This window comes from Oryctolagus cuniculus, assembly GCF_964237555.1.
Source record: "Oryctolagus cuniculus chromosome 16 unlocalized genomic scaffold, mOryCun1.1 SUPER_16_unloc_1, whole genome shotgun sequence".
In the NCBI taxonomy this organism is placed as follows: Eukaryota; Metazoa; Chordata; class Mammalia; order Lagomorpha; family Leporidae; genus Oryctolagus; species Oryctolagus cuniculus.
Genome location: NW_027208201.1, coordinates 541,199 through 562,844, shown reverse-complemented (window position 1 = coordinate 562,844; position 21,646 = coordinate 541,199). Strand labels below are relative to the sequence as shown.

At 40.0% G+C, this 21,646-nt stretch overlaps 1 protein-coding gene across 1 annotated transcript in view; it reads right to left on the bottom strand.

The window, feature by feature from the left end:
- Window positions 1-998: 998 nt before the first annotated feature.
- The window catches only part of LOC127489359 (vomeronasal type-2 receptor 116-like), a 56,303-nt gene continuing 35,655 nt past the window's right edge, over window positions 999-21,646 (bottom strand). The window contains exons 2-7 of the mRNA XM_070067571.1: window positions 13,746-13,909; window positions 10,352-10,637; window positions 9,176-9,982; window positions 7,897-8,124; window positions 7,428-7,551; window positions 999-1,933 (exon numbers count right to left, since the gene is read on the bottom strand). Coding sequence (XP_069923672.1) covers window positions 999-1,933; window positions 7,428-7,551; window positions 7,897-8,124; window positions 9,176-9,982; window positions 10,352-10,637; window positions 13,746-13,909 — 2,544 coding nt within the window. The remainder of the gene's footprint in view (window positions 1,934-7,427; window positions 7,552-7,896; window positions 8,125-9,175; window positions 9,983-10,351; window positions 10,638-13,745; window positions 13,910-21,646) is intronic.

Genomic DNA, 21,646 nt, shown 5'->3' with positions numbered 1-21,646 from the left:
CAACTCTATAATAAAACTGACATTAATGGTAAATGAATAATGAATGAATGAATACACTAATGAATGAATAAAAACAGCAAATAGGGGCAGACGCTGTGGTACAGCAGGTTAGCGCCCTGGCCTGAAGCTCCAGCATTCCATATGGGGGCCAGGTCAGGACCCGGTGCTCCATTTCTCCTCCAGCTCTCAGCTATTGCCTGACAAAGCAGCAGAAAATGGCCCAAGTTTCTGGGACCCTGCACCAAGAACCTCTGTCTCCTTTCTTCAGATCAGTGCAGCTCTATCCAATGTGGCTAATAGGAAGTGAACTGAACAGATGGAAGACCTCTCTGCCTCTGCCTCTCCTCTCTCTGTGTAAACTCTTTCAAATAAATTAATAAATCTTAGAAAACAGCAAACGTGTAACTCATTTTATTAAAATAAGAATATTACAATGTCCACCAGGTGACAATGAAAACACAGAAATGAAAAGCAATGAAAAGTTTCAAGGAGAGCCTTTATCTGAGATCAGTTTGTGTTTGTGAACATGAAACACAGGCTAAGAAATTTCTACACAGTATCATTTTTGAAGAAAGGAGGATTGGGACCAACATGAGGGTGTAGTGGAAATAGCCACCACTTGTAACTATGAAATCCCATGTGGGTGCCAGTTCATATCCTGGCTGTACCACTTGGAATCCAGCTTCCTGTTAATGATCCAGAAAAAGCAGTAGAAGATGGCCTAAGATGCTGACACTCAAATGGACAACTGAAATGATCTTGGTTTGCCAAGAACCAGCACTGGGCCACAGCAGATATCTTCAGTGTCTTTGACCAGACGGAAGGTTTCTCCCACTCTCCCTTTCTTTTCTATGAATTGGTGCTTCAGAACAAAAACATTTTAAGAGAAGCATAAACTGTTCATAAGAAGGTTACATTCTGCAATTTATTTTATAACATCAGAATGCAAAATCGGTTTTATAAATCTTAGTGTCTAACAACTGAAAACTGCGAGAGCCTTAAGAGCTACACTTCATAACATCTGTTTCCTTGGAAACTATTCTATCCCTGAATCCTTTCAAAGCATTCTTCTCAGGTCTGAAGAGAATAATGTAGCACTTGGGGACAAAGATGCAGCCCAGGAGCCCTGCACTGGAGCACAAGATGGAGAAGACCTCCACGGCAACCATAAACTTCCCCTTGGTGCTGTGGTAGACAGGAAGGAAGGTCACCCACACACTGCAGAACACCAACATGCTGAACGTCAGGAACTTGGCTTCATTGAAGGTGTCAGGCAGATTCCTGGCTTGGAAAGCCACAGTGAAGCTCAGCAGGGCCAAGGAGCCCAGGTAGCCCAGGACACAGTAGAAAGCAGTGACTGAGCCCTTGTTACACAACAGGATGATGTGGCCATGCTCAGAGTGTGCATCTGTGTCAACAAATGGAGGAGAAGTCCCAAGCCAGATGGCACAGAGAGCCAGTTGGATCAGGGAGCAGATGGGAATAATGGAGTTAGGTACCCCTGATATCAGCCAGTGTCTCATCCTTCTCCCTGGGGCAGTGACCTTGAAGGCCAGAACCACAGTGATAGTTTTGGCCAGGATGGTGGAAACAGCCACGGTGAACACCACTCCAAATGTGGTCTGCCCTAGGACACAGGTGGCTGTGTTGGGACGACCAATAAACAGTAAGGAGCAGAGGAAGCAGAAGATGAGGGCAATGAGCAGGATGTAGCTGAGACAACGATTGTTGGCCTTGACTATGGGAGTGTCTCGGTGCTTCACAAAGACCCCAAGAACAGCAGCTGTTAGAACATTGAAGCACACAGCTGTCCAGACCAGGGTCATCCCCAGGGGCTCTTCATAACACAGAAAGGTCAGTTTTTTGTAGACGCACTGGTCTTGCTCGGTGTTGGCATACTGAAAATCTGCACACTTCACACACTGGTCCATATCTAGTGAGAAATGTAATAAACATCATCCCAAGTTCAGTTATATCTGATTCACAAGTACCTTCTAGAATACCCAACATAGCTAGTTTAGGCAAATAGTTCTTATTTGATGTGAATGACAGCATATAAAATGACATATAAAATTATTGGCAATTATTTATGTCCATCTTCCTCATGTTAGCCAGTTAATACTTCATCTTCCTGAGTACCTTACATAATGATGAGTACATTCTCTTTTTCTCCTAACAAAGTCCTAAGGGCTACTCTCTGAACCTATTCATGGTGCTTTAAAAACATACCTTAACCTCTGTTATTTTAACACCACAAATTCCTTCTTCATTGGTTCTTCAGATTGGGAACTGATGATCAAGATGCCAGAGGGTTGCATGTGTGGTGAGGGCTACTCTGCCTGTATACAGCGCACATTCTGCTGCATGCTCACTTGGAACAAGATCAAGCAGCAGCTCTGTTTTTAAGTTTTTATTTAATGATTGCATTTTTCATACATTCACCTTTAGGAATATAGGGGTTCTTTTCCCTATACCCACCCTCCCACTCCAACTCCCATCACACCTCCTTCTCCCTCTTCCTCTACCATCTACTTCTTCATTATGGTTCATTTTTAGTTTGATTTTAAATACAGAGGACCAACTCCATGTTAAGCATAGATTTCAACAGTTTGTATCCACACACACAGACCACATATAGAGCACAGTTTAGGAACAAAATTTGCAGTCCAGTCTCATAGTACAACTCATTATGGACAGCGGTCTTACATGGGGACTAAGTACACAGTGACCTCTGTTGCTACTTTAATGATTAACATCTTTATGTATGTATGATGTCAGTGATCACCTGAATCTCTTGTCATGGTCTGCCAAGGCTATGGAAGCCTTTTGTGACCAGAGACTCCATCGGTATTTGGACAGGGTTATACACAAAGTGGTTGCTCTCTCCTCTCTTCAGACAAGAGTGCATCCCTCTTTGGTGACCCTTTCTTTCAACAGAGGTCTCACAGAGATCCACCATGTAGTCTATTTTTTGCTGCTGAGTCGTGGCTTTCCATGCCTGAAATGAGCCCTTTTTGTAATAGTGCTATTCCCTCTGTACTCTCATGGCCTATTCAACCACCCAATGGTTGCAGTCTTTGTTTTAATGAGTATTCATTTATTTATAATTTACATGAATGTCAGAGTTTCAGAAAGAGGAGGAGAAGCAGAATGGAGAGAGAGAGAGAGAGAGAGAGAGAGAGAGAGAGAGAGAGAGAAAGAAGGAGAAGAGGACAAGGAGAAAGGGAAAGAGGGAAAAAGAGGAGGGGCAGATCTCCCCCCAGTGATTCACACCCCAAAAGACATTAGTAGCTGGAACTAGGCTGTTTTGAAGCCAGTAACTGGGTGCTTCTTCTGGGCTTCCTGTATTAGTGTGTGCTCCGAAACTTGGGCCATCTTCAGCTGCTTTCCCAAGCATCAGGAGAGAGCTGCATTGGAAGTGAAGCAGCTGGGACTGAAACTGCTGACCAACTGGGATGCTAGCATCCCAGCCAGAGGCTTAAACTACTATACCACAGCACTGGCCCCAGGTTCCCACTCTTAATATCATGGGCTGGAAGATATACTTTGTGAATTTGGGTTGCACAGAAATCACCAGGTGTCTCACTAAAACATATCTCTTTAAGGTAGAATCTGGATTATGTCATGATAGGGGAATACACTGATTGACAAACCACCATTAGAAGGCAAATGGTCAAGTTCTAGAGAAACACAGAACAGCTGTAGTTGATAACAGCTGGATTATTTGCCAGCATTGAACATTTTCATCAAGGAACACACTAGGATGCTGCCTGTAATCAAAGTCAGTCTGTAGATCAGCTTGAAACTTACTGGCATATTTCCACTTTCCTGTCTTTTTATCCTTTAACATGAAAGTTGTCTCCAGCCCTGTCTGTATCCTCTTATTTTCAATATATTGCTCCATCGATGACTGATGTCTCAACTTGCAGATTTCTTCCAATATTTAGTTAGTCTTACCTTTAGATATTTCATACTTTTGAGACATTACAAGTGCCGGACATGCTCAGGCTGACTTGCCCCAAGTGGTGGAGTTGGAAGCATACCAGGGGATTCCAATTCAATCCCATCGAGGTGGCATGCACCAATGCCATCTCACTGTTCCAGGTGATCAGTTTCAGTTCACAGTTGGTCATGGTGGAGGGACTGGGAGTCAAAGGGAGCACATAGACAAGTCTAGTACCTGCTAACGCTAACCGATGGAGTAAATAAAGGGGAGAGTGATCCAACATGGGAAGTGAGATACTCAGCAGACTCATAGAATGGCAGATGTCCTAAATAGCACTCTGGCCTCAGAATCAGCCCTAAAGGCATTCGGAGCTGGCTGAAAAGCTCATGAGAGTATTTCAGGCATGGAAAGCCAAGACACTCTGGCAAAAGATCTCTGCAAGTGAGATCTCAGTGGAAAGAACAGGTCATCAAAGAAGGAGGTACCTTTCTCTGAAGGGAGGAGAGAACCTCCACTTTGACTATGACCTTGTCTAAACATGATAAGAGTCGGAGAACTCAAGGGGCTTCCATAGCCTTGGAAACTCATGACTGGAGCATAGGGAGATTACTGATGCCATAGACAGGAGTGTCAATTGGTAAAGTCAACAACAGGAGTCACTGTGCACTTACTCCTCATGTAGGATCTCTATCCTTAATGTGCTGTACATTGAGATTTAATGCTATAACGAGTACTCAAACAATATATTTCACTTTGTGTTTCTATGGGGGTGCAAACTGTTGAAATCCTTACTTAATGCATACTAAACTGATCCTCTGTAAAAAAAAAAAAAAAAAAAAAAAAAAAAAAAAAAAGAAGTTATCAATTCCCAACTTGACTCTCACTGGGATTAAACATGACAATAGGTTAAAAAAAAAAAAAAAAAAAAAAAAAAAAAAACAAGTGCCAACTTTCATAGCTTTGTTTTCTAGATTTGGTAAGGAAAAGTTACTGCTTTGTACAGTTTTGTATACCAGTACTACTTACTTCAATTATCAATTCACTGATTTCATTACACCATCCCAATATCACTTTTTTTGACAGACAGAGTGGACAGTGAGAGAGAGAGAGACAGAGAGAAAGGTCTTCCTTTGCCGTTTGTTCACCCTCCAATGGCTGCCGCCACTGGTGCGCTGCAGCTGGTGCACTGCGCTCATCCAAATGCAGGAGCCAGGTGCTTATCCTGGTCTCCCATGGAGTGCAGGGCCCAAGCACTTGGGCCATCTTCCACTGCACTCCCTGGCCACAGTAGAGAGCTGGCCTGGAAGAGGGGCAACCAGGACAGAAACCGGTGCCCCGACCGGGACTAGAACCCAGTGTGCCGGCGCTGCTAGGTGGAGGATTAGCCTATTGAGCCGTGGTGCCAGCCAAATGTCATTCTTTTTTGACAATATGCATGGAGCCGAATCTCCTGTGTAATTTTTTGTAGAAGTTGAGTTCTTTCGTCAACTTTGTATCCAATCTTCAGCTGTAATTTCCATGTTTTGTAGCATTCTAAAATACTCTTTAGGATTGAAAGCTAATCCTTCTTTTTGTCATGTTTGAGTGGTTTTGTTCTTTGTTTACAATTCGTAGATCACTTAGATTTTTTCAACTATTTTTCCTCAGTTATGCTAATTATTATTACTTTTTCATGTATTATAAACTGAATCAGATTTTATGAAACTCTTTAGGCATGATGTAGCCAATTTAAAAACACTGTTGGATTTACATTGAGATTTCAAATGTATGAATTTATTTCAACAACAGTGTCTTACAATTTCATTTTGCTGAAATATCTGGCAGTATTTGATCCATCAACCTGAGATGTTCCCATAGAAGAAACAGAATTTTTCCATTTTTCCTGTTCTCTATAGGAGTTGAGAAAGGAGTTCATCTGAAAATTGTTTATCACAATTCAAATATTGGGAATTATTTTAATAACTGTGAGGATATTTGGATTTTTTAAATATTGCTCAACAAATTTCATAATATTTCTATCTGAGAATATCTGAATTTCTTCTATATTTTTCAATGTATCAGAATTAAATGATTAATAAGCTCTAATATTAGTATTTTTATATCTAAATAGACCTCTTCAGCTCTCTTTGTGTATACACACACACAGAGTAATCATATTGTTCACACTGTTCCATCTTGCTGAGTTTCATAAATCTTTCTTGTTTAGGATCACCAACTTTAAATTCTTCCAATTTTTACTTACTTCAATTTCCTTATAATGTCCACATTTTACCTTCAAGGTCTTGTGCTGAATTTGCAGTCATTGACCTACCTTGGTATGCATACTTATTTTTTTAAAGACAGAGTTACAGCGGGAGGTAGAGACAGAGTGAGGTCTTCCATCTGCTGGTTCACTCCCCAGATGGCTGCAGCAGCCAGAGCTGTGCTGATCTGAAGACAGGAGATTCTTCGGAGTCTCTCATGTGTGTGCATTGGCCCAAGGACTTGGGCCATCTTCTACTGCTATCCCAGGCCACAGCAGAGAGCTGGATTAGAAGAGGAGCAGCTGGGACTAGAACTGGTGCCCATATGGAATGCTGGTGCTTCAGGCCACAGCTTAAACTCACTGTACCACAGTGCAATGCCCACTATGCATACTTATTACCATGTATGTCAGCTTGTGGTCTTTTGATATGAATTTTATAAATGTGTGTACATATGTAAGCATAAGAAGGTTCTTGAAGATTTATATTTTGAGCAGCAATGACTTTTGTCAAAGGCTAAGATTAGCCCCATTTGTGATATTTGATGAGTATCATCCTCAGGATGATATACTGCATGATTTCTAAGATAGTTTTTCACATAACACACAGTTTGTGTAGAGTTGCACTTTCTCACTCCAAGCATGCTACACTTGAATTTTGTTGAAAGCACTTTTACCTATACAAGCACAAGGAACTCAGACATGAGTTTTCCTATACTGAATTAGCACATACATCACACTACTCCCATGCAGTGTACTCTGTTGCCAGAACCTTTCATTATCAACGATAAGTTTCAAAACATTTGAATGATACTAAATACATGGTGCAAATAACTACTCATGCAACACAAGCAAAAACTGGAAAATCTTTATGATACATGGGATAGCATAGCTCTGACTCATGGCTAAATCTTAGAAATGCCACACTGTTTTATGGGGTGAATATTCTCCAATCTTGGTTTCTATTCATTTTTTACCATATGTATATAAGCCTGAACTCCAACATGGTCAGCATTCCAGAGACATTCAGTCTTTTGTATGCTTTCATAAATAATACAGAGAGTGTATTGTGGAAAGTTTTATCCTTTTGTGGATTATAATTTATTATAAGGATTAATTTCTACCTGAAGGGGGGAAGACTGTTCTCAGCAGTCATATTCCACAGATTTTCTTTCCATGGATAAGTTGATAATTTAAGAAACAGGTGGCAACTTCTCCAAGAGGCAGGCACTGACTTACCTGTCTTATTGGAAATTTCATTCTCAGGACAAGGTGTGCAATCAAAACAACAGGCAGGCTTTCCCTCCAGAGGGGTTTTCCTGAATCCAGGGCTGCAACTCACACTGCATACCGAGTGTGGAATCTGAGCAAAAATCAGATGAGTGTTGGTCGTAATTCAGACTATAACTTAAGTTCCAAGTAGAGGGTTTTCAAGTCCTGCAAACCTGTTCACTGAAACTGTAAACACCTGTTTCTGACACAAAGACAACATTCTATTTGATTTTCTTAAATAGATTCAAAAGATGTGGAGGAACAAGTGTGTGTACTGTCCATCCTCAGACACTAAAAACATAACAAAGTATTTGGATTGGAAGTGGAGTGGTTTAATGTCTCTAAGTGTCTTTTGAATAAGCCATACTGCACATACTCCCTTAGCAGTTGGGGGGTAACAATGTGTCATGTGAACCTTATGATCAGTCCTACTTACCTCTGTAATTCCTGTGGCCCACTCTATCAAATTCTCAGAGAGAGACAACTGTTCACTCTGTGAAACGTATGGGGAAAACCGTCCTACTTTAACCTTACGTCCAAAACCATATGGAAAATTCCAAAAGTTGAGAATGTCATATTCAGCTTCCAAATTTCTCTTGTGATTCAAATTCACTAGGTCACCAGCTGGATTGGTAAATTGGAGATTCTTCAGAAATGGGTGCAACTGAAAAAATGCATCATATTCTCATGACGACTGCCCAAGTAATAACACATGAAACCCAGGTTAGAGAAAACCTCTCTTTGTCTGTAATCACAAATAAACAATAGAACCTGTTTAGGACCACCCAATGAATTGAAGTAAAAAAAAAAAAAAAACCTGATGAGAACTACATCAAGGTAAGTATGATTTCACTCATTTTTCTACAAAAACAAGGGGAATCAAAAATATCTAGCTGTGAGTTTCAGACTATTTCCCTTTTTTTTGACAGGCAGAGTGGACAGTGAGAGAGAGAGAGACAGAGAGAAAGGTCTTCCTTTGCTGATGGTTCACCATCCAATGGCCGCCGTGGCTGGCACGCTGCTGCTGGTGCACTGCGCTGATCTGAAGGCAGGAGCCAGGTACTTGTCCTGGTCTCCCATGGGGTGCAGTTCCCAAGCACTTGGGCCATCCTCCACTGCACTCCCTGGCCACAGCAGAGAGCTGGCCTGGAAGAAGGGCAATCGGGACAGAATCCGGTGCCCTGACCGGGACTAGAACCTGGTGTACCGGCACCACAAGGTGGAAGATTAGCCTACTGAGCTGCAGCGCTGGCCAGATTCAGACCATTTCCAATAGTACATTCCAAGCTGCCAATACTCATTTTCTCAGTGTACCTAGGAGAACTATCTGTAATAAAGTTACTAGAATAAAGAACTGTGCAAATTATATGAGATTCCTTATGTTCATTGTAGATGAACATCCTCAGTGACATTTGAACCTGAAAATAATTACTGTACTGCTGAAGTTGAAAATGGAATAACACAGTCTAGGTATTTCACATGTCAAAATTAAATTGACAAAATTGGAGAGTATTTTTAAGTCACAGCATTTATGCTTATCCAAATTACCTTCCCACTTTTCATTGGAGCCCTTTTGCTAATGACAAATTACAGGCAGAGGCTCATTTTTTCTTGTGTTTTGCAGAAAGGTTCCCAAGCTACTTGGACTGAACACCTGCAGAAGCTCTTAAGGGGATCACTTCAGGAGTACATGTCAACAATGGAAACCAAGTTACCTGCCAGGGAGAAAATGCCACCTTTGCCCCATTGTTCACTGGCTGCATTTCTACCTCTTGTAGAAGCATCTCATGTATACTATGGGCCACAGCATACACAGCATTGTATATGTTGTAACTCCCATCACTCATGGTCATATCAAAATGATGCGGAGGCAATGATTCCAAGGAAGCATTCAGTGGACAGTTCTGCAAAGTTTTACAGGATGTCCCAGTAACTGAGCAATTAAAAGCCAGCGACCAGAATCTGGAGAGGTAAGAGTCTTCTGGGTACTTGGAAGGGTTAGCTGTCTGAAGAAAGTTTTTGAAACCAGAGATCTCACTATGGTGGTGTGAAAAAATGAGGGTCCCATGGAATGAGTGGAACAGGAAAGGTTCCTCAGAACTGGCAAAATCCCATTGTGAAGTGGTGACCCAGACTTTCCACATCATTAACTCCCTCCATGAATGAAAGCTGGTGCCTATGAGTGACTCAGTGACACAGAAAAGAATCACCACATTTGCTGATGATTTTAGGATCTGTATATGAAACATACTTTGGAATGAAGAAAGTGTCTCTACAGTGGCTGGGATCAATTCCACAAAGTCTACACAGATGCCATTCTTCTGCAACTCTACTTTCAAATCAGTCATAAACTTAATACCTTTTGGGAGGTCTGAGATGGCCAAACCCACCCAGGTCCACCCAAAGTGGAGCATCAAGGAGGCCATGCCATGGGCCAGAGAAGTGTCTTTGGGGGCCATCTGATAGAAGGAAGGAAACTGAGCACTGTCACTCAGAAGAGGTTCAAAAGATCCAAGAGTCAGCTAAGGGAAAAGGCAAGAAATCTGTGTAAGGTTATTGCTATAGTGAATAATCTTATTTCTGAAGAAATTAAACAAATGATGGATGGATCAGAAGATTTTAGAATATTTCATTTTTCTCATCTCCCATTACATATAAACTTCCTAGTTCATGAGTCATTAGACTCACAGGTTGAGAAAAACATTTCTCCTTTTCACTCACCCACACCGCTGCTTCAGAAGAAATGTAGCTAATCCACAAAATCTCTGCATGCATTCTCTTTAGATCACATACTGGGTCAAATGTATAAGGTCTCTGTCACTTTAATTTTTGGTTCTAAGTAAGGCACCTAAGATGATGTACTTTATCCCACTTTTTCACTACACACTCACCTGTGCAATTTTGTAGAGTTCCAGCAAGGTCCCCATTTGGACAGCAGTGCTGCTTTCTGATATTACAGCAACAGACTTGCTCTGTTTCCTACATGTGTAATTAGGAATGTGCTTTTCCAGTCCCGCAAGCCAAATGAAGGGGTTCTCCATCACAGTCATATGACTGTGCATGACATTGTAGAGACCAAATCCCAAGGTCATGTTGGGTAATAGATGGGGGTTTTTGTTGATCTCCTCAATAGTGAAAACCAAGGCCAGAACATACTGGTAGTTTTTGGACTGAAACCTGCATGAAAGGCACAAGGATCTTTAAGGGAAAAGCCTCCAATCCAGATTATCATCAATTCTGTGATTACTGTGGCAGATGGATTGGTCATGGCCAAAATTCATATGTTCTAATCCGTATGTGTAGATTTGCTGAGTACAGAGTGTGAACTGTTGTATTTGCAGGACACATGTCCTCACCAGAACCAATGCTGCTACCAACTTTTACTGGTTTCCAAGCCTAAATGATTCTGAAAAATAAGATCTGCTTTTCCATCATAATGTCTTGGGCATGTTATCCCATGGTTGTCCATGCAGACAAAGAACTTGATCTTATTTTTGGATGCACACCTCATCAATTTAAATCACCTCTGGCAACAGCTACCTCTTCTAAGTGTTTGTATTTGATATCTACAGTAAATACTACAACAGGCTCTGGAATGCCCTCTCTAAAGTTCATGCACACCTAGGAGTACACTCCAGTTGTCAAAGAAAGCATGACAAGGAAAAGCGTATCATCTTTAGCACCGCCTCTAAATGTTTCCTACATCCACAAACTACAATGATTCTTCATCTTACCACATCATTAAGTGCTTCTTGAAATAGCAGTCATACGATCATAAGACTGCAGGTTGTAAAGGGAAAAGAGAGTAACTCAATTGAAGGCTATGTGTTCAAAAAGAGGGATGATGTCACAGTACTGAGAATGGTAGATGGGAGTCTGTAATTGATCCTGAAAAATCTCTTCCCCATCATACTTACCCATCAACCAGCATCACAAGCCAAGAAAATAAAATCGAATTCAGAGATTGAAAGAAGGGAAATAGTGAAAAGGGAGGAGCACTTTAGAGAAGCTGGAAATACTCCCTGGGTGAACATGAATCACTGGGCTACGAGGCACCTGATGCTTTACAATTAAGCCAGTCATGCATTTAGAACACTAAACATATGTTAAAGTAAATCATTATGAGTAGTATCAGTATTTACTCCAAACCGGCCTTCTTCACTCATGTTTTCCTACAATATTGAATAAAAATAGCCTTACATGTGAAGGAAATGATGCATTTCTACTTTTCATTATGAGTGATATCAGTATTTACTCCAAACAGGCCTTCTTCACTCAACTTTTCCTACAATATTGAATATAAATAGCCTTCCATGCAAAGAAAATGATGCATTTATACTTTCTAGGATCTGACATTTCACAAAAAATGCAAATGAGGAGCCCCTTGTATTTATTTCTGATGTCCTGTGTGTTAATTCCTTATGAATAGACTAGGTCATGTACACTGCTTGTAAAGGGTCACTGTGTGCTCCAGAGGAAGTGACAGTTTTTCAGTTCTTGGTCCTTGCTGTAACATAATATGGATATATGTATGCATATTATATACTTATTCTCTCTATATATCTATACATAGGTATACTATAACCATGCACACAGTAGCTATATATATAGTGTTTTATGTATATATAATTTGCATACATATTTGCTATCCAAATATGTCATTCATACTTTGTAGAATGAGGAAATTTGAAAATCATTGCTATGAATCAAATAAAATTCAGTTTTGTATTTCATATATCTGTATCTCTCCTCATTACTATGACACTTCCATTATTCCGCATCCTCTAAATTCTTTCTCCAGCTGCTGCCTTGTACCAAAATGTCTAGACGGCTCTTGGACACACTGGAATTTGTAAGAGTTTATCTCTTTTATGCTGTGTTCTTTATCTCTAAAAACAGTTTATCAGTAACTGTTGTATATTTTAAAGTTAGTGAATCTAACGTTGGAAGGTATAGCACCTAAATCTATTGACAGTTCAGTATTTCTTGTTTTTCCAAGTATCATCAACAAAGATATTTTCCCTGAGTTTATTAAGATTTGATTATGATCTCCAGTTTGCATGGCATACATCTTGGAGGAACTTGGGCTCTATTCATAGCCTCTTTTCCTACTACTGGAAAGTCACTATTTCCTCATCTCCATCATTAAGGGTACACTTAAATGATGTGCTGCATGCATAACCAGGGGGAATACTACTACTAATGAATGAATATTTCATGAATTGGACCCCATGTACACATATTAAGTTAGGTAAATTTATAAAAATCAATGTGAAGTGAGTAATATTGCTACACCAAGCTAGTATACATTAGATTTTTTTCAGCAGAGATATTTGGACAAATGGCTAAAATACTTAATCAGTTGCATCACCTTGGTGGCAACAACTATACTTCTCAAATCCATTGGCTTTAATGATACTGAAATGATCTATGTCCTAATACCTACCTTCTACCAAAGTTCTATGCAGCTGCAACCTACTTCCTGTAGCCTTACAGTAGAAAACAATTAGAAAATTGTCACCCTCATAAACAGGTTTGAAGAAAACAATTCCGCTGTCCTACCAGTTACTATATTCTGCATGCATGAAATTTATATATGCTATATATGTATATGAAATATTTATATTTAGTTACAAATAAAGGATCTTCAAGAGGGGCAAAAACAGAATAATCCCCCTTAAGAAATCTATTTTGCCCAGAAAAGGCAGAATCAGGGAAACACTGTAAATGTAGTAGATTACAACCATTGAAATTCTTATGGGTATATTCATCAGTAAAATATAATTATTATATTTGTGCAAAGGTGTTGCCCTGAGATTACTTTTACATAGAAAAACATTTTGAATCTTTTCTCCTTTACAACTGTAGAAGAAATGAAGTGTTCTCATGGCCCCAAATCTAGTATGTAGCAGAAAAGAGTGTGAGCACATGTGGAAGAGCTCATGTAATTCAGTTCATTCATTTCAGTGCATGGGTTCTGTAAGAATCTACTACTGAGGCACAATAGGCCCCAGAGCTGATGAAAGTGGACAGGGAAGGATAGGAGGATACCGACCAGAATCTGGTTCCCCCTCTGATGAGACAACATTTCCCTGAGCCATCCACAGTGCCAGGCAGAAAGAAATGTCTTCCTCATGCCCCAAATCAATTACCAGCAGTTTTTAGGAGGGACAGAAGATGGACAGGGCAGGGATACAGAACATATTTGCCTATCCATTTGCAGACCCAATAAAAAGTAGCTAATATGTAAATAAATGGAAAATGGTTATGGCAAGGAGAACTTACCTTCTGAATCTGCGATATTTGCTGAAACTTCTCTCGATTCTGGGAACATCATATGTGTAAATGTGCAAAAAAGCAGCGATCTCAGTATCTCCATCCTTGTAAAAACTCTGTTCCATCTGGGAATGGCAGTTGCGACCATCCTGACATGTCACAAGGAGATACAGCTGCAGAAAGAGCATGAGAAAAATCAAAGAAAACATCTGTGAAAAACCCTATGAGACAAGAGCACTGGAACATGCAGGGTCATGCAGGTGGAAACATAGTGTGTGTGTGTGTGTGTGTGTGTGTGTGTGTGTGTGTGTGATTGCTTGAAACAAGTCACTTTAATACTGCTCCATCTGACCTCTTTCCACCAGCTGTCCACTCATCCATGGGGGAATCTGATACTTTTCTGCCCTGAGGCTCTGTAGTTCAGGTCTTCTGTCCTGGTGAAAAACACAAGTAGAAAAACATGTTTGTGAATCATCCTCTTCCCCCAGGTGCCAGGATTTCCTCCAAGTCCATGGATACAAAGACTCAAGGGAGAGACTCCTGCTAGTTACATTTGCTCCAAGGGCTTTGTCAATAAACCACTCCATGAACTTTTGGCAATTATGTACCAGGATTGCATCAGAGGGCATGAAGGGAGGCATCAGGTGAGGCTTTCAGTAAGCTTTCAGACCAGAAATCTCCAGTGTCACACACTACAATGACTCAAAGTGCAACAGGGCAGCCTCCCTCAAGCAGTGTTCTGGGAAGCCACACATCACTTTGATAGCACATAGACTCCAAACCAATCCTGTTTACAGAGATTCCCACTAGGACATGTAGTTTTCAATCACTGTGAAACCAGTAATCAGCCTGAATTCAGATATGTCCATTCTGCATTTCTAATCACTTCATCTTTAGTTGTAAAACATAAAAAACTTCCACATTGCTGTTAACCATGGTAATCCCATGATGATCTGCTTTTGCACCTACAACCTTGGTTGGTGCTCACATGAGAACCTGGGACTATTTGAGTACTTATACCTTTTTTACTCTAAGCAGACAATACCAGCTGGAAGTCACCTCTTTATTCCCACCACCACAAACACCAAGGGCAGAATCATGCATGCAGACACCTATACTTCTTGAATGCAAGTGACTTTCAGGATGCTTATGTAGGACACCATCAGGGCAGCTAGGTACCATTAAACCTTTGCCAAACCACAGACTGTACAAGATGAGAGTGAACAAAATGGATACCATGTCCTATAGGCAATAATGAGGATCAACACTGACTAATCATTTGTGCTTGTATACCTGTGTGAGGTATTGCCAATAGAATAAATCTAATAAGGGGGGTAAGAAAGGGCATATATGCGAACTCTATTTTTCCACTCAAAAGTTTTCTAAACTCAAATTACTGTAAATGTGGTGCCTAATATTTTAAGTAAAACACATTTTTCATTGCTTAGCCACTTCTCTGATGCCATTAGGGAGATTTTGATTAGGGGTACACACAAAGTGAGATGCAGTAAAGGAACAAAATACACAACAGAATTCAGTGACTTGCCTAAAATTGAAAATGTAATTTCATGATGAGTTAAACTTATTACTGGTACATTGATGAAGCTTGTTGTCTATTCAGTTAAACAAGAAACATAAATCTAAATCAGAGAGCAAGCATTCACTGTTCTCTCTAATGTGTAGGAACTAAAAATAGAGTCAATCTTAATGCACTCCATTCACTGAAAATATATTGGGAATGGAGAGGATGAATTCCATGCAATGAGGAGGCTTCAGAAAATTCATGGAAAATGTGTGTTGTGAAACAGTTATGGACGAATCTTTTAAAAATTAGCACCCAGATTCATTCAATATTTTTGCTTAAGTGTTTCTTTCATATTTAACATTTTCATCTTCTATATCCTGAATGCTGCATTTGACATTTTTTATAGTTTGTGATGAATGCTTCAATTATAGAACTTCAGACTTAATTCAGGGAAATATATATTCTAATTGCATAAACTTATATGGAATCTGAAATCATACATTTATGTCAAATTGAACTTTAGAAACAACATCATAAAAGTTGATAATATTTTTTCTATTTGAGACTTTTTTATAATTTATATTGAAGTCCAATATCATGTAGGTTATTGCAAAGCAATTTCCAAAAATAAAAATACGTGGACATTTGATTGGGTAGGTACAGAGTTCTCTGTGTGTACAGGGAACACACACATGAACTTACACTCATTCTACATCGAGAACACTGTCTCCAATGGACTATCCTGGACTATCTTCTCAGGCTCAATACACTTCAAATCAAAAGTAGAAATTGTCCCTTTTTCCCCACATCCTCACCAGCATCTGTTGTTGGTAGATTTCTGTATGTGAGCCATTCTAACTGGGGTGAGGTGAAACCTCATTGTGGTTTTGATTTGCATTTCCCTGATTACTAGCGACCTTGAACATTTTTTCATGTGCCTGTTGGCCATTTGGATTTCCTCTTTTGAAAAATGTCTATTGAGGTCCTTGGCCCATCTCTTAAGTGGTTGTTGATTTTGTTTTTGTGCAGTTTCTTGATCTCTTTGTAGATTCTGGTTATTAACCCTTTATCTGTTGCACAGTTTGCAAATATTTTTTCCCATTCTGTCAGTTGTCTCTTCACTCTCCTGACTGTTTCTTTTGCAGTACAGAAACTTCTCAATTTGATGCAATCCCAATAGTTGATTTTGGCTTTGACTGCCTGTGCCTCCCGGGTCTTTTCCAGAAATTCTTTGCCTGTGCCAATATCTTGAAGGGTTTCTGTTGGTGGGAATGCAAACTGGTCAAACCACTATGGAAGTCAGTCTGGAGATTCCTCCGAAACCTGAAGATAACCCTACCGCTCGACCCAGCCATCCCACTCCTTGGAATTTATCCAAAGGAATTTAAATTGGCAAACAAAAAAGCGGTCTGCACCCTAATGTTTATCGCAGCACAATTCACAAAAGGCAAGACCTGGAACCAACCTACATGCCCATCAATGGTAGACTGGATAAAGAAATTATGGGATATGTACTCTTTAGAATACTATACTGCAGTAAGAAACAATGAAATCCAGTCATTTGCAACAAAATGGAGGAATCTGGAACACATCATGCTGAGTGAAATAAGCCAATCCCAAAGGGACAAATACCATATGTTCGCCCTGATGGGTGACAACTGACTGAGCACCAAAAAGGAAACCTGTTGAAGTGAAATGGACCCTATGAGAAACGGTGACTTGATCAGCATAGCCCTGACTGTTAATGAACAACTTAATACATTATCCCTCTTAGTAGTTTTTTTTTGTCTGTTCTACTTAATATGCTGGTTTAATTCTGTAATTAATACACAGTTATTCTTAAGTGTTGAAAAAAAAGTAGAAATTGCTATAAGTACATGGTAACATTAATGTCATAGCAAGCAGTAAAGGAAACTAAGAAAATTCGCAATGCAGAGGTGAGCTGGCATGTCAGAACTCACTGTATCAATTCTCAGTAACTCCAAATTAGCTATGCTAGTATGTAAAGTCTACAACACTGCATTTTTAACCATTCTGAATTATGTCCCAGCCAAAAATCCCCAATTCCTCCAACTTCCAGCCATACTTAATCTGATGCAGCTCCTCTGAATATAACAGAACATGACACTTTCCTAGTTTTGCCATTTCTGGTAATCCATCAGGAATCTGTTTCTACCATCATCCATCTAACCTAGGAATAATACTGCTGATTACTGAAGAGAGACCAAGATGGCTGAATGAGAAGGACATACTGTTATAATCTAGGAGGAGATATAAAAGTAAAAGTGGAAGAAACACATTCTCCTGGGATAGTTAGAGAGAAAATCACAGTGGGAATTCTATGGAAGGAAGAAGAATGCTGTGTATCTGTGGAAGGTGCAGACATGCAGTATGTTCAAGGACACAACAGACAATCCCAGCAGCCAAGAGCCAGAGAAAGCCACAGTGTTGGAGAGGGAGGGGAGATCAGACTGCAGTGCCTGAGCCACTGGTTATGTAATTGGAGGGAGAGATTTCAAGAGTCAACCACCTGAGAGAAAATTGGAGAATATGGCTACATATCCTTCCAGATACATGTTTCCAACATACAAATTAAAAAAAACAGAAGGGACAGTACAAATATCATCAAAACTGCATAGAAGAATTGAACAGACATTGCTGCACAAATAGAAGAGCCAAAGGCCTTACCAAGGGTGCTAAACATTAGTAAACTTGGAATACTATTCAAAATCACACTGAGATATCACCTCACATCTGCTCGATTGGCTACAATAACTTTTGTTTTAAAGATTTTGTTTGAATGGAAGATTGAGAGAGTGAATGTGAGTGATACAGTCAGAAAGAGAGAGAGAGAGAAAATATCTTCCATCCCATGGTTCACTCTCCAAATGATCACAACAGCTGGAGCTGAGCTGATCCAAAGACAGGAGCCAGGGGCTTCTTCAGGTCTCCCAAATAGCTGCAAAGGACCAAAGACTTGGGCCATCTTCCACTGCTTTCCCTGGCCACGAAGGGCACATGGATCCTTAGGGATCTTTGGTAAATGTCTCCAACCATGATTATTATCAACTCCAAACTTAGAACTACTAGAGAATGAATGTTTTGCGCAAATATGGGGAGGTTGAAATACTGCTCTGTAGCATGATTATAGTTGGTGAGGTCTTTAGGTGGTAATAGCAATTTTTTATGGCTTACCTAGTTGCTTTCTCGCAATTTTCAATATGAGACTGCACGGAGAGTTTGTTACATCTCTCTAACAGGTGAAGACTGTGAGAAGAGGAAAGGAAAACTATCTTTAGTGGAGGCAGGAAACGTGTCCTGGACAAACACCAACCTCATGTATATTGATCCTAGTCTTACCAGCCTCAGCAATTCTGAAAAATAAATTTCTGTTCTCAGGTCAAAAAGTCATGGTATGTTATGACTAACAAAACAAGTAAATTGGGATGAACACTAGTTACTCTCATTTGTGTCAACAGACGGCTCTCCCAAGTCCTTGGATTTTGTATTTGTAGCAAATGCCAGAACAGGCTCTGGAATGTTCTATCTAAATTACATGTTCCACAAGGAAGAGAAAATGATTTTCTTTCTTTTTTTTTATCTTTTATTTAATGAATATAAATTTCCAAAGTACGACTCATGTGTTACAATGGCTTCCCCCCCATACCGTCCCTCCCACCCACAACCCTCCCCTTTCCCACTCCCTCTCCCCTTCCATTCACATCAAGATTCATTTTCGATTATCTTAATATACAGAAGATCAGCTTAGTATACCTTAAGTAAGTATTTCAACAGTTTGCTCCCACACAGAAACATAAAGTGAAAAATAATAGATGATTTTTTTTAAATGATGATGAAATCAGATCTGACCTATTGTCATGTTTAATCCCAGTGAGAGTCAAGTTGGGAATTGATAATTTCTTTCTTTTTTTTTTTTTTTTTACAGAAGATCAGTTTAGTGTACATTAAGTAAAGATTTCAGTCGTTTGCACCCCCATAGAAACACAAAGTGAAATATACTGTTTGAGTACTCGTTATAGCATTAAGCCTCAGTGTACAGCACGTTAAGGACAGAGATCCTACATGAGGAGTAAGTGCACAGTGACTCCTGTTGTTGACTTTACCAATTGACACTCCTGTTTATGGCATCAGTAATCTCCCTATTCACCAGTTATGCGTTTCCAAGGCTATGGAAGCCCCTTGAGTTCTCCGACTCTTATCTTGTTTAGACACGGTCATAGTCAAAGTGGAGGTTCTCTCCTCCCTTCAGAGAAAGGCACCTCCCTCTTTGAAGACCTGTTCTTTCCACTGGGATCTCACTCACAGAGATCTTTTTGCCAGAGTGTCTTGGCTTTCCATGCCTGAAATACTCTCATGGGCTTTTCAGCCAGATCCGAGTGCCTTTAGGGCTGATTCTGAGGCCAGAGTGCTATTTAGGACATCCGCCATTCTATGAGTCTGCTGAGTATCTCACTTCCCATGTTGGATCACTCTCCCCTTTATTTATTCTATCGGTTGGTGTTAGCAGATACTGGACTTGTTTATGTGCTCCCTTTGACTCTTAGTCCTTTCATTATGATCAATTGTGAACTGAAATTGATCACTTGGAGTAGTGAGATGGCATTGGCACATGCCACCTTGATGGGATTGAATTGGAATCCCCTGGTATGTTTCCAACTCTACCAATTGGGGCAAGTCAGCCCGAGCATGCCCCAAATTATACATCTCTTCCCTCTCTTATTCCCACTCTTATGTTTAACAGGGATCACATTTCAGTTAATTTTCAACACTTAAGAATAACTGTGTGATAATTACAGAATTAAACCAGTCATATTAAGTAGAACAGACAAAAAAAATACTATGAGGGATAATGTATTAAGTTGTCCATTAGCAGTCAGGGCTATGCTGATCAAGTCACCATTTCTCATAGTGTCCATTTCACTTCAGGAGGTTTCCTTTTTGGTGTTGAGTCAGTTGTCACCCATCAGGGAGAACATATGGTATTTGTCCCTTTGGGACTGGCTTACTTCACTCAGCATGATGTGTTCCAGATTCCTCCATTTTGTTGCAAATGACTGGATTTCGTTGTTTCTTACTGCGGTATAGTACTCTAAAGAATACATATCCTATAATTTCTTTATCCAGTCTACCGTTGATGGGCATTTAGGTTGGTTCCAGGTCTTGGCTATTGTGAATTGTGCTGCAATAAACATTGTTTGCCAATTTAAACTCCTTTGGGTAAATTCCAAGGAGTGAGATGGCTGGGTCGACAGTAGGGTTATATTCAGGTTTCTGAGGAATCTCCAGACTGATTTCCATAGTGGCTTGACCAGTTTGCATTCCCACCAACAGTGGGTTAGTGTCCCTTTTTCCCCACATCCTCGCCAGCATCTGTTGTTGGTAGATTTCTGCATGTGAGCCATTCTAACCGGGGTGAGGTGAAACCTCATTGTGGTTTTGATTTGCATTTCCCTGATTGCTAGTGACCTTGAACATTTTTTCATGTGCCTGTTGGCCATTTGGATTTCCTCTTTTGAAAAATGTCTATTGAAGTCCTTGGCCCATCTCTTAAGTGGGTTGTTGGTTTTGTTTTTGTGGAGTTTCTTGATCTCTTTGTAGATTCTGGTTATTGACCCTTTATCTGTTGCATAGTTTGCAAATATTTTTTCCCATTCTGTCGGTTGTCTCTTCACTCTCCTGACTGTTTCTTTTGCAGTACAGAAACTTCTCAATTAGATGCAATCCCAATAGTTGATTTTGGCTTTGACTGTCTGTGCCTCCCGGGTCTTTTCCAGAAATTCTTTGCCTGTGCCAATATCTTGAAGGGTTTTTCCAATGTTCTCTAATAACTTAATGGTGTCAGGACGTAGATTTAGTTCTTTAATCCACGTTGAGTGGATTTTTGTGTAAGGTGTAAGGTAGGGGTCTTGCTTCATGCTTCTGCACGTGGAAATCCAGTTTTCCCAGCACCATTTATTGAATAGACTGTCCTTGCTCCAGGAATTAGTTTTAGATCCTTGATCAAATATAAGTTGGCTGTAGATGTTTGGGTTGATTTCTGGTGTTTCAATTCTGTTCCATTGGTCTATCCATCTATTTCTGTACCAGTACCATGCTGTTTTGATTACAACTGCCCTGTAGTATGTCCTGAAGTCTGGTATTGTGATGCCTCCGGCTTTGTTTTTGTTGTACAAGATTGCTTTAGCTATTCGAGGTCTCTTGTGCCTCCATATGAATTTCAGCATCATTTTTTCTAGATCTGCGAAGAATGTCTTTGGTATCTTGATTGGGATTGCATTGAATCTATAAATTGCTTTTGGGAGAATGGACATTTTGATGATGTTGATTCTTCCAATCCATGAGCATGGAAGATTTTTCCATTTTT